The sequence below is a fragment of the Pichia kudriavzevii genome, chromosome 1 (assembly GCF_003054445.1).
Source record: "Pichia kudriavzevii chromosome 1, complete sequence".
NCBI classification, from domain to species: domain Eukaryota; kingdom Fungi; phylum Ascomycota; class Pichiomycetes; order Pichiales; family Pichiaceae; genus Pichia; species Pichia kudriavzevii.
The window spans coordinates 987,520-1,013,071 of NC_042506.1; the positions used below are offsets into that span (position 1 = coordinate 987,520).

Consider the following 25,552-nt stretch of genomic DNA (forward strand, 5'->3'; position numbering starts at 1 on the left):
TATTATTGGGGAGAAAGTTTATATATATATACATATATGATTTAATGATTGAATAGGTTACTCAAAATCATTATAATACATTCAAGTAGCTTGGTCGTAATTTTCTGTCTTCATATCAAGTAACCCGAGCTCTTCATTTTCCTCTTGTGTTCTTTCGTACTGTTCGATCTTCATGTTCGGATCTGGATCTGGGGCATAAACATTCTGGATATAAGAAGAAGATAGGGGATCGGTCATGTGGACAGTGAACTTGATTTTACCATCAATTGCCTTATCCAAGTTATCAAAAAATGTGTTCCATCTTGCCTTAACATCGGGTGCCATTGAGTCTGACGTTTGGGTGAAAACTCTCGCATGTAATTCATCCTTAACTTGACGTAACAAACCTTCAATGGTTGTGAATCTGCCACCAAGTGTACCAGGTGTCAAATCAAGATTGAGCTCCGGAATTTGCATACCGCAAGTCTCGGATTTTAGGATATCACGGGCTAGATCTTCAGGGTCATCACAGTATAGAGTGATTTTAGTACCGTGCGGAGGGATTTCACCGCCAGTTTTCACCTCATTAGACTTGTAACCGCAATGGTCACAAGTTGTCGACATGATGACAACGTCCTTGAAATGAGGAATATTCACCAATTTCATATGTGTATAACATGGTGCATAACAACCAGAACAAGTGGCACGGAAGGTTTCAACCTCATTTTCAAAGTTCTCAATCTCGGAATCACCACCCACTATATGAGATCTTGGATTGTTATCTTCAACGTTGTTCTTGGATTCGACTAGTTTTTTGGCTTCAGCTGCCTTTGCCTTATTGATTTCTCTTTCACGCTGTGCAACTTCATCCTCTGAAATTAGACCTAGTTGCACATTCTGTGCTGGAGATCTTGGGTACCACGTACAACTCCACTTATGCTGTGGCTCCCCAGGAACATATTCAATCCAAGAGTTACCTGCTGGATCATCCAAAACCAAAGTTAATGGCAATGAACCTTCTTCACAATTCAGACATTTCTGAACTTTGGAAATAAATTCTTCAATTTTATTGTATACTTCTGGCTGTGATTCTTTTCTCTCTGCTTGTGACTGTTTCAAATTTTCAACAGTTTCATTGAGTAAACCTTCAGGTGAAGTTAACTGACCTCTCTGTGGTGGGATTTCAAAGTCCAATTCCAAAAATTTACTGGTACAAGTGTGGGATTTGACAACTTGCCTTTCAAAATCTTTGGCACACTCAATCTTGAGGATATATGTTGCACCTTTTTCTTGGATTTCTGAAGCTTCTTGAATTTCCGAGTTTCTGAATCCACAATGTGGACATTGAAATGACATCAAGACTATCTCCTTAAAATATGGAATCGATGTCAACAATAACCGCGTGACACCCTGTTTATGACAGTTCATACACAGAGATTCAATCTCCTGGACCGCATGGCCTTGTGCATCCTCTGCACCGGTCTTTCTCAATCCTTGATTAACAACTGCTTGAGGTTCATCTTCAGTTTCAGCGGCAACTTCCCCAACCGGCTTGAATAAATTTTCCTGCTGTTCTTGTTTTTCTTCTTGCTGTTGAGATTCAGAAATCTCAACCTTAGGTTTCTTATCAACGTGATCTGTTTCAGAAGCTGACATTTTCTAATTGCAAGAGCTCAAAAGGCTAATTTTCTTGCAAAGAAACTCCGTATAGTCTGGTCTTTTTAACTTAATCACGCTATGCTACTAACCCACTGCTAGATTCTCTCAGATGATTCTCGAAGAAATGAATAAAAAAAATTTTTTTTTTGCGATTTTCGCATTTACCTCAATTTAATTACGTAAGCATGATGATGATGAGAAAAAAAGATGGAGGCTCAGCTGGGAGAGGACAGACTCGTCATTCGTTGCCTTTAAAAGCTAGTCAAAGGCTCTCAAAATCAGCTTCTTCTGCTAAACCTTCATTCAACAGGGTGCTTTTAAAAAAGCTTCGAACCTTATCATCCACTGCTATACTTAGAGTGCTCTCTCCGGAAGAAACAGGAGTTTTCCATGCCGATCCTAAAACAACTAATTGAACTGCAACTTCACCGTGGCCTTCCGCAAGGGCATAATGAATAGGTAGATACCCAAATGAGTCAGCAGGATCTACAGGCGACTTTCCCGTCTGGACTAAGATGTCAACCATCCTAGTAGACCCAACTGCAGCAGCCCTATGAATAGGCAGCTGTCCCTTTTTGTCCTTAATACGTGTACTTGCACCCAAATGGGTTAGTAAGAAATTGACTATCTCATAGTTATTTTTACTCACAGCATAATGTAGACAGGTTTGACCAGTCGATGTCTGTAGCTGCACATCGGGTAAACTAACATGGGTTGCCAGTTCCTTGAAAATCTCAAAACTGCCTGCAGCTGCTGCAATATGTAATGGTGTCCAACCAGAATCATCAACCATATCATCTATATCAATCTCGGTCTTCTCCAAAGACTTCAAAACATCTTCTGTAACATTGGAATATGGATCAAGTAATATTTTGACCATTTCTGGCTTTTGTAAGGAAACCGCCCAGTGTAACGGAGTTCTTGAATCCTCATCTTTAGTAAACACCAATTTCGGGTCTTTGGAAAGCAAATTCTTCACAATGCCAACGTTGCCATCCAGCACAGCTCTTGTTATATCACTTCCATCGGTCGACATTCTTAGTTTGTCTTGAAGTGGTTCGGTATCTGCTCTGTCTCTAATATTGGAAGGAATAGACAGTTGACTAGGTAGGTTATTGCCACGTTGGTAAGTAGTTGCATACTCTGTTAACCGTACACCGCGAATCCTTTGCGAGCGGGGGTTCGTTGGAGCGCATTTTTCCTCAACCTTCTTTTATTTGCCCCCTTCAATGGACAGGTACTATATCGTAGTATATTTATAAATACACACCTGATTACTACAAATTAAACAATGAACAACAACGATTGGCAGAGGTTTGCAAGAGACTTGCAGAGAAGAGCAGAAGAAATCTCAAAAAGTTCAGGTGGACCAGGACGTAGTGGTTTTAAGCCAGGTAGTGGTGGCTCTCCAAAGGGAGCATTGTTCAGTATTGGTGGTTTGGTTTTAGTAGGTGCAGCATTAGTGTTTGGCCAAAATACCCTTTACAATGTCAATGGTGGTGAAAGAGCAGTCATTTATGATAGACTATCTGGTATCAAGCCCACAGTTGTAGGAGAAGGTACACACATCAAGATACCTTTCTTACAATTCCCTACTATTTACGACATCAGAGCAAAGCCTACAACAATCGCCTCTTTGACGAGTACTAAGGACTTGCAAATGGTTAACATATCATGTAGAGTTCTATCAAGACCAGATGAAAGAGAGCTACCAACTATTCACAGAACCCTTGGTAAGGATTACGAACAGAAGGTTTTACCATCCATTATCAACGAGGTATTAAAAGCTGTCGTTGCTCAGTTTAATGCTATTCAATTGATCACACAGCGGGAGAAGGTTTCCTCTTTTGTCAGAGAGAATTTGGTCAGACGTGCGGCATACTTTAACATTATGTTGGATGATGTATCATTAACTGCAATGACATTTTCTCCAGAGTTTTCTAGTGCTGTCGAAGCTAAGCAAATCTCGCAACAAGAAGCTCAAAGAGCTACATTTGTAGTTGATAAGGCAATCCAGGAAAAGCAATACATGGTTGTTAAGGCACAAGGTGAAGCTAAATCTGCTGAATTAATCGGTGATGCTATCAAGAGATCTAAAGACTATGTTGAATTAAAAAGACTTTCAACTGCAAAAGAAATTGCAGAAATTCTTGCAAAGTCTCCAAACAGAGTTTTCTTGGATAATGAAGCATTATTGTTGAACACAGTTACCGATTCCAGATCTAAGAAATAATTATGATTTATGTTCAACTTATCCCCCTATTCCTGTAGATACTATTTACCTTCCATTTGTAACTTTGTCTATTCTATCTCGACATATAAGAAACAACCTATTATGAAAAAAAGCTGTTTATATTTGCTTTTGATCAAATATACCATTGTATGTATTAGAAAGACTTATATAAAAGGGGAGGGGTAAATCTTATACGTTGTGAGCTAGAGAGAATAATTATTCCACAGATAATTAAATATAAAGTGATTAGAAATGCAAAAAAAAGGGAAAAATATCTTGATTTAAAATTACAGGGGAATGTCCAAGATGAGAGCATTGAACAGTATTATGCAATGATTATGCAATCACGCTGGCTAAGGTAGCATCAGCTGCAACTAAACCATTATGCTTAGAGTTGAACCATTTCAAGAATTCGACAACCTTAGATTTGATTTCGTCAGACGCAAATTGGTTCAATCTTTCGATATTTTCTTCTCTGCCTAAAGTGGATTCTGCAATCAATTTATCCTTTTCTGCTTCTTTGATGAAAACTCCAGAAAAGAAGGAAACAATAGCTTGAGGGTTGCCGTTGATCCATGCATTTTCTTCGGTAGCTAATTTAATCACCATTTCAAAAATTGGAGTGTTCTCCTCAAAACCAGTTTGCAATGGTAAATGTTCAAACAAAGCCGGTAAAATGGCATCGACGGGAACAGCAGCAGAATGTTTCAAAGTCATTCTAGCCACACAACCACATGCATTAGCAAATGTCCTGTTGATAGTTTCTGCAGTTTCTTCGTCGCCATCTTCGTTCTTTAAAGCTTCCTTATCTGCTTTGTTTAGTAACGTGAAAAGTGATTCCAAAATAGTTTGGTATGCTGAAGAAGCATCAAAGTTTGCAAATTCAATGGCAATACCGACACCATATGCAGCATTACCTCTAACTTCACTTGATTTATCATCACCTAATTTATTGACAAAAATCTCAAGTAATTCTTGGGAGTATGGATTATTGGTTTTCATATTATGGGTGATTTCTGCGAGGCAACCTAAAGTGGAAACTCTCTTAGATTTAGACTTGGATTGGATTTGCGCATAGATGACATCTTTGAATTGAGCAAAGATTTGAGGGAACTCTGCGTTGATAGCAGTAGCTAAGGAGATTAAAACTTCTAAGGCGGAATCATAAATAACTGCATCAGTTTCGTTAGTGTCTTCATCTGATGGCATATCTTCATCCTTTTCTTGACATGGGTGTTGATTGTTTAGAATCAACTGAAGTTGTTCTAACAAGGTGGACAAAGATTTGGAATCGGAATCATCAATGATTGCAATCTTACCCATATCCTTACCATACTGATAGAATTCATCAAGACATGTAACAACTGTATTGACATCGACTTCTTCGACCAATAGCTCAGCAGTATTTTCTCTAACAGTCTTAATCAAAGCAGCAGTGGTATCAGATAAACCAAACGCATCGTACATAGCCTTGGTGATCTTCCACATGATTGTAATACAAGAAGCACCAATGGATAAAGATTCAGTAATTTGTTGAATCAACACACCCATAATGCCTTCAACGTAAGGTGCAAATGCAGACTTAGTTCCGACAGCTAATTCACCTAAAGCAACTAAAGCGACTTCCTTCTCAGTAGCAATACCAGAAGAAAAGTTTAGGTTTTCTGCAAGAGATTCTTCATCAACATCTTCGGTATTTAGTTGGAATTCATCTTGCTCTAAACATTTTTGAATTTCTGGAATAATCTTTGGTAAGAATGATGCAAATTGCTCACCATAAACCTTGGCCATATTGGAAATAAAAGCAAAACCCGCTTCTCTTAGTCTGGAATTATCAGATTGAATTGCTGAGTATGAAGCATTCATTAATGGTTCAGCATAAGGACCAAAAGCTTCAGAACCAACAGCTCTAGCCATTGATGAGATATTTTCAAATGTTTGTGCACGCAACTCAATATCATCTTCAGTCATCCCTTCAGTGACCGAGATGTTAGCAATGAATTTTTCCAACAGTTGGATAGAGTTTTGGAAGTATGGAATAAAGTATTTACCAGATGCATAAGCAACTGATCCAATAGCAGAAACAATTGCAGATTTCAAAGATGATGATTGAGCAGAGTCTAACATATGGAACAATTTGTTCATTAATGGTTCGATGTAGTTTTTGATTGCATCAGAAGCCATATACTCAATAAGAGTATCTAAAGCATACGTTGCAAACTTGTAAACCAAAATCTTATCAGTAGAGTCAATAATGGAGATGATTGGTTGCATTAGAGTCTCATAATATTCTGCAACTGCATCCTTCAATGATTCGCCCAAAATAGCCAAACACTTGAGTGCCGCTGCCTTGACAATAATAGAATTGTCGTGAAGACCAGCAGCAACCATTTGAATGATCTTTGGTAACTGAACACTTAAGTAATCTGGACCACCTTCAACGCATGCAGCAATAGCTAATAAAGCAGCTCTTCTCTCATAAGGGTTTTGGGATGCCAACATAGAAGTAACTGCCTCTAAAGTAGGCTGTATGACTTGATTAGGTGGTAATTCGTAAGCCAAGATGTTCAAGAGTCTGATTGCTAAAGTTGGAGGTTCATCTTCTTCATTTTCATTTTCTTCAGATTCGGTACTTAACTGGTCTTCAACGGTATCATCTTCTTCACCTGCAATTCTTAATGCAGTTTGTGTTAATTGCTGACCAATTTGTGCTTGAACGACCTTTGACTTTCTATAAGAAACACATTGTGTTAAGTTAGACAATGCAAAGCCTCTGATCGGAGATTCAATCTCCATATTAACTGCTGTTTGCATCATAAATTGAACAATGGAAATGAAGTGATCACCCAAAAGCTTCATATCCAACATAACTAAATAGTTGAAAGCAGTGAACAATTCTTTAGTTTTATCGGTATCATCATAGTGTAAGGAGTTTTGTAAGACTTGTAACATGGAAGGAATTAAAGAAGAAAATGGACCTGCTAAAGAGTTCAATAACGCTTCATCTTCGTCAATAGTATTAGACAACGCTTCCAAACATAGAACAGTGTTGATTTGAACAACTGGAGACTCGTTATCTTGTAAAGTAGTAGCAAATAGTTCTAAAAATGAAGCAGTATGTTCATTCCAGGACAGAGGTAATTGTTCTAAAATGCAATACAGGACAAAAGTGGCAGTCTCTCTTGTTTCCTTATTAGGATCGGTAGCAGAGGAAACTAAAGTTTGTAATAAATTGCCCCATTTACCTTGTTCTAAGTCAATGTATGCAATATCTGCAATCAATCTAGAAGTTGAGTGTCTAATGTCTTGCTTTGGGTAAGTAAACGCAAATGGTAAAATTGAGTCTCTGATAGATTGTTGAATTTGATCATCCAACTCGTCCCAGAATTTTGGAGCCAATTTCTTTGCTTCAACTGCAGCTAATTTCCTGACACCTTCATTAGAAGAAGATTGCAAGATCTGGATCAACGCTGGCAAAGAGACGGTTTTGTTATAAAATTCATTCTTTAAATGGTTGGTTGCTTGTTTGATTGCTTCATTGTCTGGAAGCAACACCATAGACAAGGTGTTCTCAAGTTGTTGAACAAATTGTTGGTCCATTTTTCCGAGTTTTAGGTTGAGTGTTGTTCAGTGACGTAGAAAGAATCAGGAACTCAAAGCCCTACAAGTAAAAGAAAACAAAAGAAATAGGTTGGTACAATGTGTTTCTGATGACAATTGCAACGGTATTGGAAAGTGAAAAAAAAGAAAAAAAAAATTTTTTTGGCTCTCAAAAAAATCATTTTGATTTTCGGGAGAGAGAAAAAAAAGTAAACAATAAAGGAAGAACGTTTACCGGCGCGTCGATGGGAATCCTCTACTTTAAAAGAGCAGGTAGTTTATTTCCGCTTTCTATTGAGGTGTCTTGTTTTCTGAACATGGTTAACCTTGTCAGGAGTCACTTATATTAAATATCGGTTTCGGTCCGACTGTTATTACCGTTGGGCCTATACATCTGAGCTATTTAAAAGACATGTCGGCTAAGACTGTGTATCATTTGTATAATGTTGCTGCAGGAGCTGCAAAAGTTGTCAAGAAAGCTGTCGAAGTTGGAACCAAGGATTGCCACCTTTTAAACTCAATAAAGGGAAATGATGCATTATTCACTGAAGCTAAAATAGTCTCAGAAGAAGCCAAGGCTAAAGCTGCTAACAGGCCTTTTAGTGATGCTAATGTGGAATCGCAAGCACACCATTATGATGAATTTGGTGATTCCGAAACGGATATTTTCCAAATCGCTAAGAGAAAGTCAGCTAAAGCACGTGGATCGGCTGTAAATGATGAAGCTGAGATTGATATTTATAAAGCCGCAAAGGGTGAATCGGACAAGGTGCATAAGAAGAAGGGACATGGTAATAAACAACAGAAACGTGAGTTGCATACTTCTAGAATGCTAAGTGAAGATGACAAAAAAGGCTCCAAAGTTGAAGTAATTGGCAGCAAGAAGGAACCTGCGGTCAAGCTAACTCAGGCTTCTATCCCCTCATCGAGACTGGGTCGTCTATTTCATTATGGTACTTTGGCAGCATCAATGGGTGCCCATGTTCTGAAAGATACAGCAACCCACTATGCCAAAACTGGTAAAGTTCCTGAAATGAAATCTGTCATACTATCACCACGTAATATCGAGTTGATGGCCAGAAAGTTTTCTCAAATGAGAGGTGCAGCTTTAAAAGTTGGGCAAATGCTTTCATTTCAAGATAATTCTGTCTTACCGCCAGACATCCAAAAGATTCTGTTGAGAGTGCAGAATAACGCACACTACATGCCTGCTGATCAACTAGAAAAAACATTGGCTTTTGAGTTGGGGGAAGATTGGAGAAGCCGTCTTTTTGCAAGTTTTGATGATATCCCAATTGCTGCTGCCTCGATTGGACAAGTTCACACCGCTGTTACTAGGAAAGGTTTGGAGCAGGTTGTAGTCAAAGTTCAGTACCCAGGTGTTGCCAATTCGATTGATTCCGATTTAGATAATATTTTGACATTGCTTACATCTACTAAAATGTTACCTCCAGGTATGTTCTTGGAGAAATCCATTGCTAATGCTAGAGTCGAGTTGAAATGGGAATGCGATTACATCAGAGAAGCCAACAATATAGTCAGGTACAAGGAGATGTTGGCGAATGAAAAGGTCTTCGAAGTTCCAAAGGTCTATCATGACTTGAGTGATGAACATGTCCTCACCATGCAAAGAATGAGAGGCACGGAAATTGCTAAGGGTGACTGGCCCCAAGATGTTAAAGATAGAATTTCTACGGAAATTATGAGATTGACCTTAAAGGAGATTTATCAGTACAGATTCATGCAAACTGATCCTAATTGGGCCAACTTTCTGTACAACGAACAAACAGATAAAATTGAGTTATTGGACTTTGGTGCCTGCCGTGATTTCGATAAGGAATTTACTATCCCATATGCGAACTGCTTACGTGCAGCTGTTAGAGAAGATCGTGAGGCAGCAAAGAAATATTCAATTGAGCTAGGATTTTTAACTGGCTTAGAATCTGAAGCAATGACCAATGCTCATGTTGATTCTATAATGGTGTTGGGTGAACCTTTCAGAGCAGAAACTTCCTTCAACTTTGAGGGACAGACTATTACTGACAGAGTCCGTACTAACATCAAGCTGATGCTAAATGAAAGACTAACTCCACCTCCAGAGGAAACATATTCTTTACATAGAAAATTAAGTGGTGCTTATTTGTTATGTGCTAGAATGAAGGCCACTATTTCTTCCAAAATTTTTGAAGATGTTATTGGACTTGAGTATGAGTAATCAACCTGTTTATAGATCATATGTATATATCTTTTAATGAAAAGTTTTAATGCTGCGAATTTATCTAGGAAATAGTTTTCAAATAAACTGTACTGATTCTTCATCGAGCTGACCGTATAAGTGGATAAGTTCTTCCATCAGGCTTGTTAACTCATTAACAATAAAGTTTGTTACTAGGCAATAGGAATAAAACAGAACAAAATCTGTATTTTTCAAACCGGCACTTTTCCCAACCTCTTTTCTTGCTTCCACTGTTTTGCGTACATCTGCTAGCTTGCTGAGCAACTTGAGCATTGCATTCTCCGTGGACGCTGGATCACCAGCTAAAGGTAAACCTAATTTCAGGGCCGATGCTAGCATGTAGAACATAGAAAATACCCTATTCTGTAGCTCAGTAATCTCCTCATTCAGATTGTCCAACACTACTCCTTCAATAGGACTTAAGATAGGATCAACATCAACAATCGAGTTCAAGTTTTCGTATGCATCCAGAACACCTTCTGTCCCATCCATGAGTTTCGTGTAAATTTCTGTAGGAAAAGCACCCTTTAAACGTAATTCCATTGGTGCTTGTTTTAGCAAAGTCCGCAATTCACCCATGATGGAATGGCATACCTTCAAGCCTCTCAAACCATCTAGCTTTTTCTGTTGATATTCATCTAGATGTGAATTCAAAGCACCTCTCCTCCAAATCAAACCCATTCGTAACCACAAAACTGAAAGTCCCCTTTTAATTCTTCCCCTAGCGGTAACTGGGAAAAGAGTCATAGTGATGAGAAGTGCCCATATAACGCCCAAACTTACGCCAAAATACCTATGAAATGCAATCTCCCAAATTATTGGATCTCCACCACCTTCCCAGTCGTTACCATCATTAGGTATTCCAGATAAGGACATAGTGTACGAGTATAAAACTGTCAAGTTATATGTTAATAGGATAAACCGACCAAATGCATTGTTGGCTTTCCAATTCAAAATTATGTCAAAGCATGGCAAAGAGACAAGGAACCCCGATACCGCCATAATTGAAACAACTGGGAAAAACAGTTGCCAAACCCAATATGCTAAAAAGGCGCCTATAAAAGTACCCAAAAATCTCCATTTTACTGTCATTGCAGTACCGCCCAAAGATTTATTCATAATAATACAGTAGGTCACAAGAGCCCATTCCCCTCTCCATTCATTAAATATATGCCTGGTAGAATCTAAAAATGCAAGTGAAGCAAGAATCAAAGCACCCAACCCAACTCTAAACCCAAACTGAAAATCAACACCTCTTGTAAACTTGAGCATTTTCCATATACTATAACCAAATGACTTTTTCTCTGTATCTAGCTCGATAGGTATTAACTGACTTCTTTCGGCGTCTGCGTGTGAATAAGCATCTCTTTTCCAAAACTTCAAAAAACCATATGACCTTTTAGGCGACTCTTTATAATCATACAATGAAATCATTAAGTTCAAATAATTCTCTAGTTCAATAGACATCTGGGTAACCGAGAAGGAAAAGTTAGCACATGTGGCAGCAACTTCTTCCTGATTGATCTTTTCATCCATGCCTTCGTGCTTAGCAAATATATCCTGTTTGTATAAGCTATCTATTGCTTCTGTTTGGTGAAATTCATATAATTCTTTAGCAATTTCCAAGCTGTGCATATATTGTGTTGCTGTGTTATTGATCGTGTCTTCCTCATCATAAAATTTCCCGCCCAAGATCTGATTCATGGTGAATACAAATGATTTTGCACTTGGACCAAGATGGTAGATGAAAAGATTTATCAACTCCTCAGGTTTTTCAACTTCCCTGTGATCAATATCTGAAGCAGCTGCACTTTGTTCCGTTCTTTGCATTGCCTCATCACTGATTTGGTCATCATTACCTCTAAGCTCTTCATAATACTCGACTAACTCCCATTTGAATTCTAACGATCTCCTTAATCCACCTAAATCTGCGAGCAACCTCTTGCATGAATATACTAAACCTTTATACAATTTGTATTCTTGCTCGCGTCCTTGACTACAACATTCAAACATTGACTCTTCCAGCAAACCATCCAGCTTTCCTATCTGCGCTTTCAACGTTTTGAAGGTGTTCGTTATTTCACTCCTACGCTTCACAAATTCTTCGCCTGTATTATCTATTGATAAGAAAGAATCACATAAAATGGACATTGTTTTGCCAATTTCCAAACTGGCCTTTCCTACTGCAATAGCTAGTTCTTTTTTGGCCCACTTACGCCATAATGTGAAACAGACAACAACCGAGATCAAGCACCCACAAAGAACACAGCTTATTATACTTGCAATTTTCTCCCAAGGAATTGTTACCTTATCAGATGTGTCTAACATTCTTGAATAGACTTTAATGACACAAGAAATTATCAGAATTGCCGCTAATGACGATGCAGTGTTGAATGTAGGTTTGGTAACACGGTGTTTCCAAAATGAAATCATCCCTAGAAATACTGATACCAGCAGCACCGTCGGTACAACTATAAATGAGGAGTCATTATCTATTGATGTTAGGCTGATACAAGTAAACACAAAAACACTCACACCGATTCCAAAAAACAACGAGTACGAGACAAACAATAAAGCTTGCAGCATAGAACCAACAGATCTTGAAGGATGGAAATAAACAACCACAGTACATGTTAAGTGTTTTGAGTCTGAGGTGCCAAGCATGTTTGAGATTGTGGGAGAATAAACAAAAAGTGACGCAATTAGGTAAGCAAAGGACGATTTGAAGATGGGCCTGGTAAATAACGATCTGATGTATGCTAAAAGGGAATTTTCCCTGTTTATAGCTTCCTGAATATTAATTTGCTGCTCTTGCCTTGGTAGATTATTATCATTATCAGTACAATTGTAAGAAGAGTATGACCTTTGGATTTTTTGACCAGTTGTTGCAAGAATAACAGATGATTTCCGCTTGGGTGCTTGAAGAAAAGAAGCTGTGGATTTTGTTCTATTAAGAGCTCCTCGAGGAGCATCCTCATGTATTGAAGTTATTGTAAAGTCTGTAACATCTTCTATATCATCTGAGCTTGTTGCTGATGACATTTGCCCGGATATACGACAATATCCCAACTGCCTTACAAGCCATTCCACTAGATTAATCTACTCTAAAGCGTGTTGTATTTTCAGTACATTCCAAACGCGAGATCCGTTGTATGACGATGAGATATTATCTCTGATTACGTAAGTGCGCCAATAATAGGGTATCTTAAAACAATATGTTGGCGATCATGCAGACACAGTGAACGCAATATCCGGGTTTTTTTTAGTATTCCGTTTATTGACACCGTTTTATTTTTGGCTTTGGATGTACATGGGTTTAAAATTCAGTTACAGCTCCATTTAATATGATTAAGATGTGTACATTAAATAAAATAAGATGGATGGATTCGATATTATTATGTATTTTTTAAGTTTGGTATGATCCAAGTATTAAGGTTTTTTACGAAACCTTTGGAAGAGTGATTTTAGTAACCCGATTCAATTGCACCAAAAGGTGTAAATAAAGGCAAAGTAGCATCCCTGTACTTATCTGCCTATTATTACCGAAACCAATTTCAATAGATATGACCATTTTTGGCATGTTATGTAAGGGGGATTCGTTAATGGTCTTTAGAAAGAGCAGCTTTTCAACCTAATTTATGGGAATTCATTTTCTATTTTCAACAAACAACAAGTTTCCCGGGAAAGTATTTCATACCGATGATAGACGATATAAAAAAAGGAAGATTCTTTGTGAATGCAGGACGAACGTGTTTATTTTTAAAAAGAACTTTTACTCATTGATGTTTATAGATTCTGTAAAAAAACTAAAAGAAGTTTTTATCAATTGTATTTTGTATTGGCTTTTCCACTGAAAGCAGAAGTCAATGAAATCTCTAATTATATTATTTTTCTTTAGTTGTTAAGCAACTTTTGTTGTCAAAACAACTCAAATTTTAAGGAGAATACTTTATTTTTTCTTTTGGGTGTTGATACACATTGGAATATTGATTAAGTACTGATAACATGTAATTATTGCTAAAACAAATTAGCTAGATAACTTTTTTATATATTTTACGTTGTTCACTACATAATATGCTCTGCATATTTATAAAAAGTTATATTTAATAAGATTAGATTATAAGGAGCATTAGGTCGTTGAATTTAACAACACCTAATCATAGTAAACAGTTGAAATGGAAACTTAATTTGTAGAATTACCAATTCTGATACCAAAGTAACCACCTGGCTGAGATGATGGATCCAACAAGGAGAGTTGATAACCATCAGCTTGTCCGTCAGCCCCTGCATAGGAGACTGTGTTACCCCACCAGTTAAGAAGTTTTGGATGATATTGGACAGCAAAAAAGATAATGACAGCAGAGAAAGCTGTACCAGTGTTCAAACCAGCAGATAGAATAAAGTTATATTTCTCCCACCAAGATAAAAACCGTCTTTTAATGAAGTAGTTAAAAATGTAAGAGAACACAAAACTTGGATAATAGTAAGTAAGGTTATACGGTGCATATGCAAGCATACCACCAATAATCAAAGTTGGTTGGAAGTCTCTGGTGAGTTTAGGTAGGTACTTTTTTGCGGCAATACATGGGAATACCAATAGGAAGCCGATCAAGAAACACCATCTAAGAATAGGATATAATTCATTAAAGACTTTCTTTGGACCAATTGCACCCCATAAAACTGATGCCGAATAGAATGTGACTTCACCCGGACAAGAAAACTTACTCTCTTGATGTGGAGTACAAAATCCTTTAACGTTGGACATTTCCCAATTGACAACACATAAAACAACAATAATTTGGAGAATTGTACCAAATATTTGGCCACGGAAAACAGCTCTTTGTGGGAGTTTTGCATAATGGGCTAACTTTTGATCTGAGATAAAGTTTTCTGCTTGTCCATCAATATTATAACCTAAAGCCTTCAATGTCATTAAAGCATTAGGATTGTTTGGAATTGCGTAACCAATAATCAATTCAACAAGAACGTTCAAGCCAAATTGGAAACCTGTGACTGACGCAATGATCGTAATGGGAATCAAAAAGACAAAATTAATACCAATTGCAAAAAATATACCCCAAACTGGTGTTTCAGCAGGATACACTTTAACACAAACAATCATCAGAACAAGTGAAATAATTAAAACAATGTAAAACCACCAATCAGGAACTTCTTTAAATCTGGACATCATTCTTGAGTGTGGATCCTTGTAATTTGCAAAGTTCGATTCGGTGAAAAGGCTCTTTGGGTTTTTCAGCATATCGAAGAATCCTATCATTGCTTTTTTGACATTTGTCCAATCCTCCCAAAGAGTGTAAATAAAACCGAATGGGTAAATAGCAAAAAATGCACCATAAACGACCAAGTTAGCTGCAGTATAATATGGGGGGCCATATTGTGCATATTTAGCAAGGTCTAACTTGCCATTTGACATAACTTTCTGAACTTGATATGACTCACCAGTATTATCAAAGATACTATTACTATTGATAGTTAAGAACCCAGTCCATTTGTAGTTGGTGTAATAGACACCAACGATACAAAAGAATGCAATCATTGTACCAATGAACTGATTTGCTTGAGAAAACCATGGAATAATTAGGGGGCTGTTCATGCTAATGATATTCCAATCAAAGGTCGGAAGGGGATTTAATCCTAGTCCAGATACACTTCCAGTTATGACTGCCAAATTAAAGTTACTTGGTTTAATCCAAGTCATCCAATTGAAAGTTGACATTGCTTGGAATAAGTAATTTGGAAGCCAAAAGTAACAAAAGGAAGCAGCTATAGTAATGATCAAAAAGGTATACCTACTAATAGTCCAGCCATTAATGTTTTCCTTTGCCTCTGGTTTCAATAAAGCTCGGTTAAAAGCAATTGTTGGTAGAATTGAAGGCCAGACATTACGTGTCGGGTAAATAACAAGCTTTCGTAGTATACCGGCAAAGCCAAATCCAAGAGTCTGTGTTCCAAGAGCTAATAGAATTTGGAACCCAGCTGAAACCCACTTTTGGCCATAGAATACATCCATTTTTTGGACAATAATATTGTACGAGATATAAACACCAGCTGAACACACATTAAAGACAATAGTAGCAAACATTTGCTCCTTAAACCCCCATGGGCCAGGATTGAGGGAGTGCCTTGTTCCAAACAGAGTAAAACCTACGTCTGGGAAAATATAGGAGAATGCCTTACCAGTTGGGTAAATAAACATTTGAATGACTGAGGAAGTCAAAGAAATGGAAGGCATCCTGTGACTGAAAAACTCATTGACACCGGAACCAATAATGACCCAAATAAAGGAGACCAAGTAAGAACGGATAGTTTCAACAGGAGCATCGGGGTCATCAATGGGAGATGTAACTGCACGAACTTCTGGATAAGGAGAAAAATATTCGTTTAGAACAGCGTGAAGCTTGATTTGGTAAACGGTTTCAGGGTCAAATAGATCTTTATCGTCATAAGTATCAGGGTTGCTATGAGCAGCGACTAATTCCTGAATCTTTTCAAAATCTTCTGCTGGATAGTTTGGATCTTGATAATGATCCTCAAGGACATGCTCTAAAATGTCCAACGCATCTGGAATAGTCGTTTCTTGTATTTTTTCAAACAGAAACTCGACATCTTCAATTGTTTCATCTCCGACAATATCCTCGTGTCCTAGTTTCTCATATAGCCTTTGTTTGTATGATGTGTCAAGAACAGTGGTTTCTACAGACTCTGTGTAGAACTGCTTCTCATTGACATCACCTACTTTTTTTTCTGTGACTTCAATCATGTTTTTGGAAAAACTGAAATAAATACACAATATTTACAAACAAACAGCAGGAGAACTGCGGACACATGGTCCACTTTTATACCAAGGATTTGGCAAAGGGAGAAGGATGCTTTTTTGGTAGCAGACCAAGTCAATGGGCATCTCGCTGAAACTGTGGGAATAATGCAACTTGTAGATCCATCATAATGACTGATAAATCCGCTCTTATCTTAACTACCCAAATACACTAATCAGAAAGTGTGGTGGTGTATCAAGAAGCACCTCATCATAAACAAAGAAAAACATAAATGAGGTGGACAAATTGGGGCACCCTGAAAAGCGCCGTGTCAACAAAAGGCATGTTCAGTGAAAACAATTTTTTTTTGAATACCCAAAGGGGGGAGGGGGGGTGTGGAAGACCCCGCTGCAGCATTCATCACTATCTTAGATAGCAGCCCATCTCGATATCGTTTAAAAGCAGAAAAAGCATCTCATCTCGAAAACCTTCCCCTTACAGAAACCGCGGATAATCATTGCCATTGAACGGAGCTAAACTTTCCAGATTGGGACTACGACGCACAATGCCCTATATCTTTGCATAAGGTGGATTCCATTGTCAGTGATACGGCACAACACTATTGTTTATGATCCACACTTTATCGTAGATGTGACCATGAGCTTTCTTTGGGGGGGATGCTTTTCTCATAATTAACTTCTCCTTCTTGATTTGGTTGCAATCTGAAAATCACGATTAATGGAATGGAGACAAAAACAGCAAAAACAGCCACAGAAATTAACTCAAGATTTTCAGTAATCTGATGAGAACCATACGGGTTAACCGATCATATAGAAGTTGCATCTGATTAGCTCGAATGTTTGATTGCTCCATTTGGTTGCCAGGAAGGATGTAAAAATAAGCTGTACGCTAATTGGTAGCTTTTGTTTTTCTTTCGCAAATAATATCTAAAAATGGTCCTAATGTTTCTGTGTTTTCAGTGAGTTTTGATTCTGTTTTTTCTTTTTCTTTGTTTCATTTTCTTAATAGTAAAATATATATTAAAAAGAAAACGGTTTTAAAACTCAACAACATACCACACTTAGTTGTTATGGTGTTCCCAAAAATACAAAGGATATTGTAACTACCCGAGCTTTCTTTTCTTTTCGTTGCATGCAGAGCAACAGCACTCATCAAAAATGCGGTGCTGTTGTAATTGACTATTGGTAGAGTCAGTGAGAAATTGCATATCTTAGACATAAGCTTCATATGCCACCTATAATCAATGGGTTATGGGCTTTTCAAGTGTATATTTTCCTTGCAGGACGTGCTGCAGACCCAAAGACGAGAAAATGTCAGGTTATGTCGACTCGTTATAAAGCATTGTATAAACTATGTAAAACTGATATTGTCTTTGAAGCAGTGAATCCTTGTCTGGTTCATGAACTTTAATGGATACACCACATGTCTGGTATTCTCCAAAGATACACTTCTAATACTATTTTGGACAATCTTATTGAGCAAAACACTTTAAACATTGCTTTGCTAGAATTTACTTTTCTCTCAAACACACAATTCCGACACTCCTGCAAAGATACTCCTTCTAACCATTTGCACAGGCTAGTAACACATGAGTTTCACATTCAGCGAAAACGAATAGACTTAGGAAACAATAAAATTTTTGGAACTCCAATCTATTCTAAGAATTCAACAGCTTCAAACTTATGAAACTATAATGACATATACTTTGACTAGTTTGTTTCATACACTAAACCTTTTCCTTGGAGACATTACATGCTGGATTTGTAGAATGATCACAAAAGAATACCCTCTTTTCTCGAAAAAAATAATTGGAGAATACCACTTTATTTACATTTGCCAATCTATGAGGTAAACCAAAGATTTGAGTTTTCATGGCATTCCGGTTAGCTTTATTAGCAATGTTACAACGCCTAAAAAATAAAACTGTATATTTTCCATAATTAAATACCCAGGTTGTCCGTGTACACAAGTATAAGTGCAAATAGAACACAAGTGTGCAACAGGAGGATATTGTTTAGGCATGACACAAATGATTGTTGTGAAACAAGCTGTAGCGCGAGAATTGGTGTATGTTTTTTTTTTTTTTTTTTTTTCCTCTTGCTCCACATGGCGAAGTCCGAAGTTTTCTGGAGGAATCGATTCTGTCAAGGCATTTCCTCTCGCCAATGAGGAAAAACTTAATTGCGAAAACACTGATTATCTTGAAAATGTGATTACGATTATGAAACACCTCCTTCTGATATATACAACACTAGCCAAATAGGACATGACGGATTTAAAGGAAGTGGCGCCAGAACCAGTTGAGCTTTCAGCCAGTATGGGTCCATCAACTAGTACGCCGTCGGAGAACCGACATGGGAGTGTCTTAAGGGCAATTGGGATTCTCAACAAGGTCCAGACATATTCTGTCTTACCTTTTAGTGCATTTTCATGTCTGCATATATTAGGTGTCGTTATTACACCGGCAATTTTTGGGACGGAAGCAGGTGATGACATGATTGGTCTTGGCCGTGAGATATACCATGTACCTCTAGTTGAGTATGGTATACTGGGCAGTGCGGCTGTCCATGTTATCAGTGGCGTTTCGCTAAATCTGGCAAGAAAGTACTACAGGTACCTCAAATACGGTAAAAGCAACATCAAGAAACGTCAAAGCGGTGACGACAAGCTCATTGTTCCGGGTAAAGAGGAGGATATTGAAGTTAGGGACGCTGATAAGGGGTTGGGAGGTATTACTTCTGTACTTGGTGCCGGTTCCAGGGTATCTTTTACATCGAGATATTTGGGATTGAGTCCATTGGCATTCTCTGGTTATTTCTTTCTTGCCCTACTAACAGGCCACGTCTACTATGAACGCGTCTCTCCAATCGTTGTTGATGGCGATAGTTCTTTTGTTGATTTGAGTTATGTTGCATACTCACTCCAAAAGACATTTTTGAAAACTTACTTTGGACTCAATACCTTGGTCCTAGTAGGGAGTTACCACATGCTTGTTGGTATGAACCGTATTTTGCGGAGATTCACCCTCAAACAACGCAAAATGACCTACAAGGCCATCTTTGTCCTTGCAACACTTGGTGCTGTGTCTCTATGGCGAATATCACAGATTGACGTGCTTCCAGCAATGGCGGCCAAGTTCCATTCCTATGTGCCATGATCCCTTTTGTAGTTTCCCAACCCTTTTGTATACAATTTTCATCTTGTTGACAAATAACGATTCTTTAAACAAATCCGGGCGAACCTTTCTTTTGTGCGGGGTAGTTTTTATTTTTCCCGTCTATTAAAAGCTCTCGCTTAAACTATTGTTTCCATTTTGGGGGTTTTTTCTTTCCGAACCAGACGGACTCCGCGCGGACAACTACCATTTCGGGACTAACACCCTTTTCCATTTCCGTTTGCCGTGGCCGTTCGTGGGGAAACGGAGGCTCGCAACGAGATGTTCCAGAGCTGTTGTTTTTTTTGAGTGTCTTGTAGGTGGAGGAGGAGGTTCAGAGAGTTATAAATACCGTTTGCCCTGCACAACGGAAAAGAAGAAAAACCTATAGATATATGTATATATGAGAAGATTGAAATATATCTATATATCTATATATATAAATATATTCCTTTGTCTATGAATTGGAAACTCTCAGACGAGTCCAGAGACCTACTATGCAGTCGTCCATTGACATGATTTTCGATAAACATTCGAAAAGGTACCCCGATAGTGGGGAAAAAGTACTGAAATACTCCGATTTCAAGCATTTAGTTTCATGTGATGAATTTAAACATAGCGATTTTGTGTATCTATCCAAGGTTGCATCCTCTATTCCGTTGGACATATTTTCGATTATGTTTATGGTATCCGATCCAGAGAACAAGGGGTACATGGAAAAGGAAGATTTCCGTAAGTTGTCCCAACAGTTGCTCATACCAAGGGGGAAGGATGCAGATTTTGACACAGATATCAACAAGCTACTGTTTTTCGTTTTTAAGATATATGAAAACAAGACATTCAAAACTAACGGTTCTAATATTTACAACTTGAACCATCCAATAAAAAAGGAATCCTTTATTAATTTTGTCAAGACTTATAATAAATCTGATTTGTCCTATCTAAACAACTTGATTGACAATACAGATAAGTTGGACTTTGACCACTTCTCCCAACTAATGAACGAGTTGCCCAAAATCAAACTCAACCAGAGTTTCCAATCATTGAAAAATGGTAACAATCAAATCGATCCTTCTCAGTTAAAACAAATTGCCCAAACCATCTTCTATAATAAGCTTCCGCCTCTAATTGCAGACCATTTGGAAGAATTTGCCTCAAATAAGTATGGCTCGGCTATCACATATGATGATGCTTTCAACTTGTTGAAAATGATCAGAGATTTACCCAAATTGAACTATCTCACATATGAAAAAATTTCTCATGATAAAAATGCCAGTAAAAAGATATTTTTGACTTCAAGTTCTCTTTATAATTATATTCAGCAAACAAAATCTCGAAACAAGCATTTGGAATCAATTTCAAATGAAGAAATTTTACTTTATTTTAGTTGGAACAGATTTTCAAATGATTATTTAAAAAAAAATCCTTCAATTCATGCAGATGAATTACTGGCCATTCTGACTGATGATTTAGTCATACCAAATGAAAATACTTACCATTCTGACGGACTATCTTCGATTTTCAAGTCCATCCATTCGTTTGTATTGGGTTCTGTTGCTGGTATGATTGGTGCAACTATCGTTTACCCAATAGATATGGTGAAAACAAGAATGCAGAACCAAAAGGGCAATTCTCTATATACTTCTTACCTTGACTGTTTCAAGAAAATTGTAAGAAATGAAGGTCTCTTGGGAATGTATTCTGGACTCTTACCCCAAATTGTAGGGGTTGCACCAGAGAAGGCCATCAAGCTAACCCTGAATGACTTGGTTCGGGCATATGGGTTGAAACAATCCAAAAATAATGAAATATCCCCAACGTGGGAGATAATTGCAGGCTCCACTGCTGGGTTTTGTCAAGTTATTGTAACAAACCCTTTAGAGATTTCCAAAATTAGGATGCAGATTCAAGGTGAACAAGCAAAATTTTATAAGGAACAGGGGAAAATCTTTCATCCAAAGTCTGTTTTTGAAATTGTCCGAGAGTTAGGTTTAAGGGGTCTCTACAGAGGTGCTCCTGCTTGTCTTTTACGTGATGTGCCATTTTCTTCTATTTATTTCCCATCTTATGCTCACATTAAAAAGAACATATTTGGCTTAGATCCTGGGAAACCAGGTAAACGTTCATCTCTAGAAGCATGGGAATTGTTGGTTGCGGGAGCCGTTGCAGGTATGCCTGCTGCATTTCTAACCACCCCTTGCGACGTTGTCAAAACAAGAATACAAAGTAAACCACAACCAGGTATCCAACCGTATGTTGGCATCTCCAATACCTTCAAGAGAATTGTAAAGGAAGAGGGAGCTGGTGCTCTGTTTAAAGGTGGAATTGCAAGGGTGTGCAGATCTTCACCTCAGTTTGGATTCACCTTAGCCGCTTATGAACTATTTCAGAAAACTATACCATTGAGTTTATTTTATGACACTGAAAGCCAAACACAAAATAGAGTTAATCAACAAGATTTTGCCAAAAACAATAGTGATGGCAACCAGGTAAACTCATCACCAGGCGAGTCTACAACCACTATCTTTGAGTCTTCCAAGAGGTTCAAGCTTTCATCCTCAGCATCCACTGCCGACCTTAATCCAACTCTACTCGCTCTAACAAATTACTATCAATCTTTAAAGGATAAGGAGGACAAGAAAAAATGAGAAATAATTAATGTAATAACGACCATTTAATGACTTCACTATGCCAACTGTTTGAATAATTCTATAACGAACTTTATATATAAATTAAAACCAATTTGTAAAACATTAATGATTCAATGTTATCTATGCAAAAACACCAAGGTCTATGACAAAATTTCCAGAACATACCAGGGTATTGTATTCCTCCTTTTTGAAAACGTACTTGCCCACTTGTTTACCGCCTTCAACTACAAGACATGCCTGGAATAGCATCTGTAGTCCCTTCAATCCGGAACGCTCACGTGCCATTGCGTTTCGTTCTAAAACTTCTTGTGTTAACAAAAAGTCGGCACATACATCACTGGTTTGCAGGCTATCTTCCACCTCCCATTCTCTAGCCGTGTCACTTTTCAAGATATTTGGGTAGGTCTTTAAGTACTTGTCAAGATTGGATGCGTTGATTTCATACTTACAAACTTCCCTTATGCTGGAATCTAAATAGTATATATCTGGATTTTGCACTGGAGTTACAGGTCCTCCAAAGTCACAGTTCTCCTTGTCTTTGAGAGGGGAATCTTCCACTTCAAAACCCTTTATCGCAAGTTTTCTGATGTAGTCCTTCTGTCTAATATAATACTTACGAATATGAGGAGGAAGCATTTTTATCGGGACTCCCCTGTCAGAGATATATTCCACGTATTCGGGATTTGTAGTGAAATCCTCACGATACCACGGCCGATTCATTTTAGGATTCCCGGTTAGATTGATTTTTTTATTGCTCAATAGACTGTGAAAGTCAACACACTCTTCGTGCTGATTACTACCTTGTGAATCGTAAATCTGCGATACATCCACATCAGATTCTACTCTGATCTTTTTAACGTTATCAAAATCAAGGCTTTCCTCTAACAACCTTCTCTTTGGAAAACTAACATTCGACACATTAGAGGTTTGCGAGTCTTGTTCGGACTTTGTGGGTGAAATATCCGTCAAATCAGGGTCTTCATCATATATCTCGCTTTGTGACGTTCTCGCAACTCTAGGTGTCGTCTGAGTGAACGTTTCAAGTTGCTTTCGAAGAAGTCGGTTCTCCTGTCGTAACTGTTCGTTCTCATTTCGCAATTTGGTGATATCTTCTGAGGGTCGAAAACCTCCAATTACACTAACAATGCTCAATAAATTTCGCCACAGCAGGGCCTTTTGCTCATCATCCAGCGTGTCCATGTCTTGCTGATGGAAAGGCTCATGGAAAAGTGCTCATGTAAACATAGACGGCATATTATTTGAAACGCGTCACTAGATGAAAAGACTGTCTTCTCGTCCCAGTTAAGCATTGGTTATGATTTCCCAAGTTGGAAACTCTATACGTTCTACTAAGTCTAGTTTATACACCTACAGCTACACCAAACTTTCTCCACCAGTCTCCTTGGCCCCACATTTCTCCGTTTCGGACCCTGATACCATTCATCGCAGACCTGGGTATATCCAACCGAACATTGTGCCCTTTATTTTCCAGTGATGATATGAAGTCATCGGACTGTGGAGATTCCATGGTCACAACATCAGGTATGAGCTGATGATGAAACCTTGGATTTGCAATTGTATCTGTAATGTTTTTCTCCTGTAAGAATGTCCTAATGATACCCTGGAACACCGCATTTGTGATTCTCGAGCCACCAGCCGCACCAATGACCAATTCAACATTACCTTCTGAGTCTGTGATTATGGATTGTGCAGATGAAGACAGTGGACGCTTATATGGTTCGATGTAGTTGAAAACACTTGGTTCTAAATCAAAGGCATTTTTCGTATGCGGGAGTGAAAAGTCGTCCATTTCGTCATTGAAAATGACCCCTGTTACTGGATCGTGAACACACGAACCAAATAGTAAGTTGATGGTTGTTGTAATCGATACCGCATTGCCTTGTGAGTCAACCACACTTAAGGAAGAGGTCCCATTAGGATCATTCGGTTCGTAAGCTGGGTCATACTCTTGCCATGGATGTGTTTTTTGAGTGATTCTGCCCTTCACTTCTTTGATATGATTTGGATCTCTGAATTTGGCGTATCTCTTCTCATGATCTCTCATTTGTGTTTTGTTAGTATTGTAAACGCCAATGTCTCCTAAGTACGAACGTGCTGAAGCCATCCATTTCATCACCTCAATTAGTTTATGCGTTTCCTCCACATCGTAATCATGAAAATCAGGATTTTCAAACTCATTCAGGATTGATAACCCGTAGATCAGTGCAGGACCACTGGAAGCACCATTGGCTGTGTATACGGTTAAATTTTTTGCTGTAAAATTTTCTAGTTTTGAAGCATCCTGAATAACCACCTTATATTTACCAAAATCATCAGGGGTAATTACCCCTTCCCATTCTTGGTTTTTTGCAGCTAAAGAACGTGCAATATAGTCTTCTGCATCATAGAAAGCGAAACCACCTTTCTTCCCAACATACCTTAACGTTTTCGCCAATGCCTTTCTTTTCATAAGGTCTCCCTCCTCCAGCAACTTGTTTGTCCCCGATTTGAAGACAAAGTCCCAATCTTTTCGAAAATACGCAAATGCAGATTTTTGAATTTGTAATGCATATGCCAGCCTCTTATCTATACGCCAACCCCTCTCAACAAACTCTGCAACAGGCTCTAACAACTGTTGCCATGTGACGTTCTTCGATCCATGTGACTCATACAAGGTCCATAATCCCATTAGTTCACCAGGAATACCAGACGCTAAGCCTCCATACATGCTCTTGTGTTCACGGCCTTTGAACATATCCGAATATGCACCTGCCGGTGCCATTTCTCTAGCATCGATACTTATAGCACCTGTTGAATTTTTGGCTGTAATAAAGGCACCTCCACCAATACCACTTGAAAACATCGTATCTGTGGCGCCTATGCACAAACAGGTTGTCACTGCTGCATCAGCGGCGTTCCCACCTAGTTTCAGAATATCGACTCCCATTTGCGAGCAATACTCCGAATCTGAAGCTACCATCCCTGATGTGGAATATGCAGTTACATTGGTATCTGGATTCCACGTAGGACTTTTAGTGAAGGGTATATGTGCTGGAACATCCGGAACTCTAGGGAATGGAACTTTCTGATGCCGTGAGAGTGTGGTCAAGAGCACTAGCAAAAGCACAGCAGTGCCAACGTACAAAGGATATGGTTTATTTCTTAAGGGGAACATTGCCATGCTATATAATAATGGACAATGATCTTAAAGCTAGGATAGAAGAGACGAATATCGTCATTAAG

The 25,552-nt window shown here is 38.3% G+C and overlaps 11 protein-coding genes across 11 annotated transcripts; 4 read left to right on the forward strand and 7 right to left on the reverse strand.

Annotated features, from left to right (window-relative positions):
• Window positions 1-81: 81 nt before the first annotated feature.
• On the reverse strand, window positions 82-1,635 carry C5L36_0A04460 (uncharacterized protein; the record flags this gene model as incomplete). Its single annotated transcript, XM_029463466.1, has 1 exon — window positions 82-1,635. One exon carries the CDS (start codon window positions 1,633-1,635, stop codon window positions 82-84), a length of 1,554 nt encoding a protein of 517 aa, XP_029319326.1.
• Window positions 1,636-1,900: 265 nt separating this feature from the next.
• Window positions 1,901-2,674, reverse strand: C5L36_0A04470 (uncharacterized protein; the record flags this gene model as incomplete). Its single annotated transcript, XM_029463467.1, has 1 exon — window positions 1,901-2,674. The coding sequence occupies one exon, from the start codon at window positions 2,672-2,674 to the stop codon at window positions 1,901-1,903; it is 774 nt and encodes a 257-aa protein (XP_029319327.1).
• A 255-nt stretch (window positions 2,675-2,929) lies between these two features.
• On the forward strand, window positions 2,930-3,871 carry C5L36_0A04480 (uncharacterized protein; the record flags this gene model as incomplete). Its single annotated transcript, XM_029463468.1, has 1 exon — window positions 2,930-3,871. The coding sequence occupies one exon, from the start codon at window positions 2,930-2,932 to the stop codon at window positions 3,869-3,871; it is 942 nt and encodes a 313-aa protein (XP_029319328.1).
• Window positions 3,872-4,207: 336 nt separating this feature from the next.
• On the reverse strand, window positions 4,208-7,471 carry C5L36_0A04490 (uncharacterized protein; the record flags this gene model as incomplete). Its single annotated transcript, XM_029463469.1, has 1 exon — window positions 4,208-7,471. The coding sequence occupies one exon, from the start codon at window positions 7,469-7,471 to the stop codon at window positions 4,208-4,210; it is 3,264 nt and encodes a 1,087-aa protein (XP_029319329.1).
• A 412-nt stretch (window positions 7,472-7,883) lies between these two features.
• C5L36_0A04500 (uncharacterized protein) lies at window positions 7,884-9,686 on the forward strand (the record flags this gene model as incomplete). The annotated part of the gene is made up of 1 exon (XM_029463470.1): window positions 7,884-9,686. The coding sequence occupies one exon, from the start codon at window positions 7,884-7,886 to the stop codon at window positions 9,684-9,686; it is 1,803 nt and encodes a 600-aa protein (XP_029319330.1).
• A 78-nt stretch (window positions 9,687-9,764) lies between these two features.
• On the reverse strand, window positions 9,765-12,749 carry C5L36_0A04510 (uncharacterized protein; the record flags this gene model as incomplete). Its single annotated transcript, XM_029463471.1, has 1 exon — window positions 9,765-12,749. One exon carries the CDS (start codon window positions 12,747-12,749, stop codon window positions 9,765-9,767), a length of 2,985 nt encoding a protein of 994 aa, XP_029319331.1.
• A 1,141-nt stretch (window positions 12,750-13,890) lies between these two features.
• C5L36_0A04520 (uncharacterized protein) lies at window positions 13,891-16,488 on the reverse strand (the record flags this gene model as incomplete). Its single annotated transcript, XM_029463472.1, has 1 exon — window positions 13,891-16,488. The coding sequence occupies one exon, from the start codon at window positions 16,486-16,488 to the stop codon at window positions 13,891-13,893; it is 2,598 nt and encodes an 865-aa protein (XP_029319332.1).
• Window positions 16,489-18,770: 2,282 nt separating this feature from the next.
• C5L36_0A04530 (uncharacterized protein) lies at window positions 18,771-19,661 on the forward strand (the record flags this gene model as incomplete). Its single annotated transcript, XM_029463473.1, has 1 exon — window positions 18,771-19,661. The coding sequence occupies one exon, from the start codon at window positions 18,771-18,773 to the stop codon at window positions 19,659-19,661; it is 891 nt and encodes a 296-aa protein (XP_029319333.1).
• A 494-nt stretch (window positions 19,662-20,155) lies between these two features.
• C5L36_0A04540 (uncharacterized protein) lies at window positions 20,156-22,306 on the forward strand (the record flags this gene model as incomplete). Its single annotated transcript, XM_029463474.1, has 1 exon — window positions 20,156-22,306. One exon carries the CDS (start codon window positions 20,156-20,158, stop codon window positions 22,304-22,306), a length of 2,151 nt encoding a protein of 716 aa, XP_029319334.1.
• A 123-nt stretch (window positions 22,307-22,429) lies between these two features.
• On the reverse strand, window positions 22,430-23,509 carry C5L36_0A04550 (uncharacterized protein; the record flags this gene model as incomplete). The annotated part of the gene is made up of 1 exon (XM_029463475.1): window positions 22,430-23,509. The coding sequence occupies one exon, from the start codon at window positions 23,507-23,509 to the stop codon at window positions 22,430-22,432; it is 1,080 nt and encodes a 359-aa protein (XP_029319335.1).
• A 160-nt stretch (window positions 23,510-23,669) lies between these two features.
• C5L36_0A04560 (uncharacterized protein) lies at window positions 23,670-25,490 on the reverse strand (the record flags this gene model as incomplete). Its single annotated transcript, XM_029463476.1, has 1 exon — window positions 23,670-25,490. One exon carries the CDS (start codon window positions 25,488-25,490, stop codon window positions 23,670-23,672), a length of 1,821 nt encoding a protein of 606 aa, XP_029319336.1.
• Window positions 25,491-25,552: the final 62 nt, after the last annotated feature.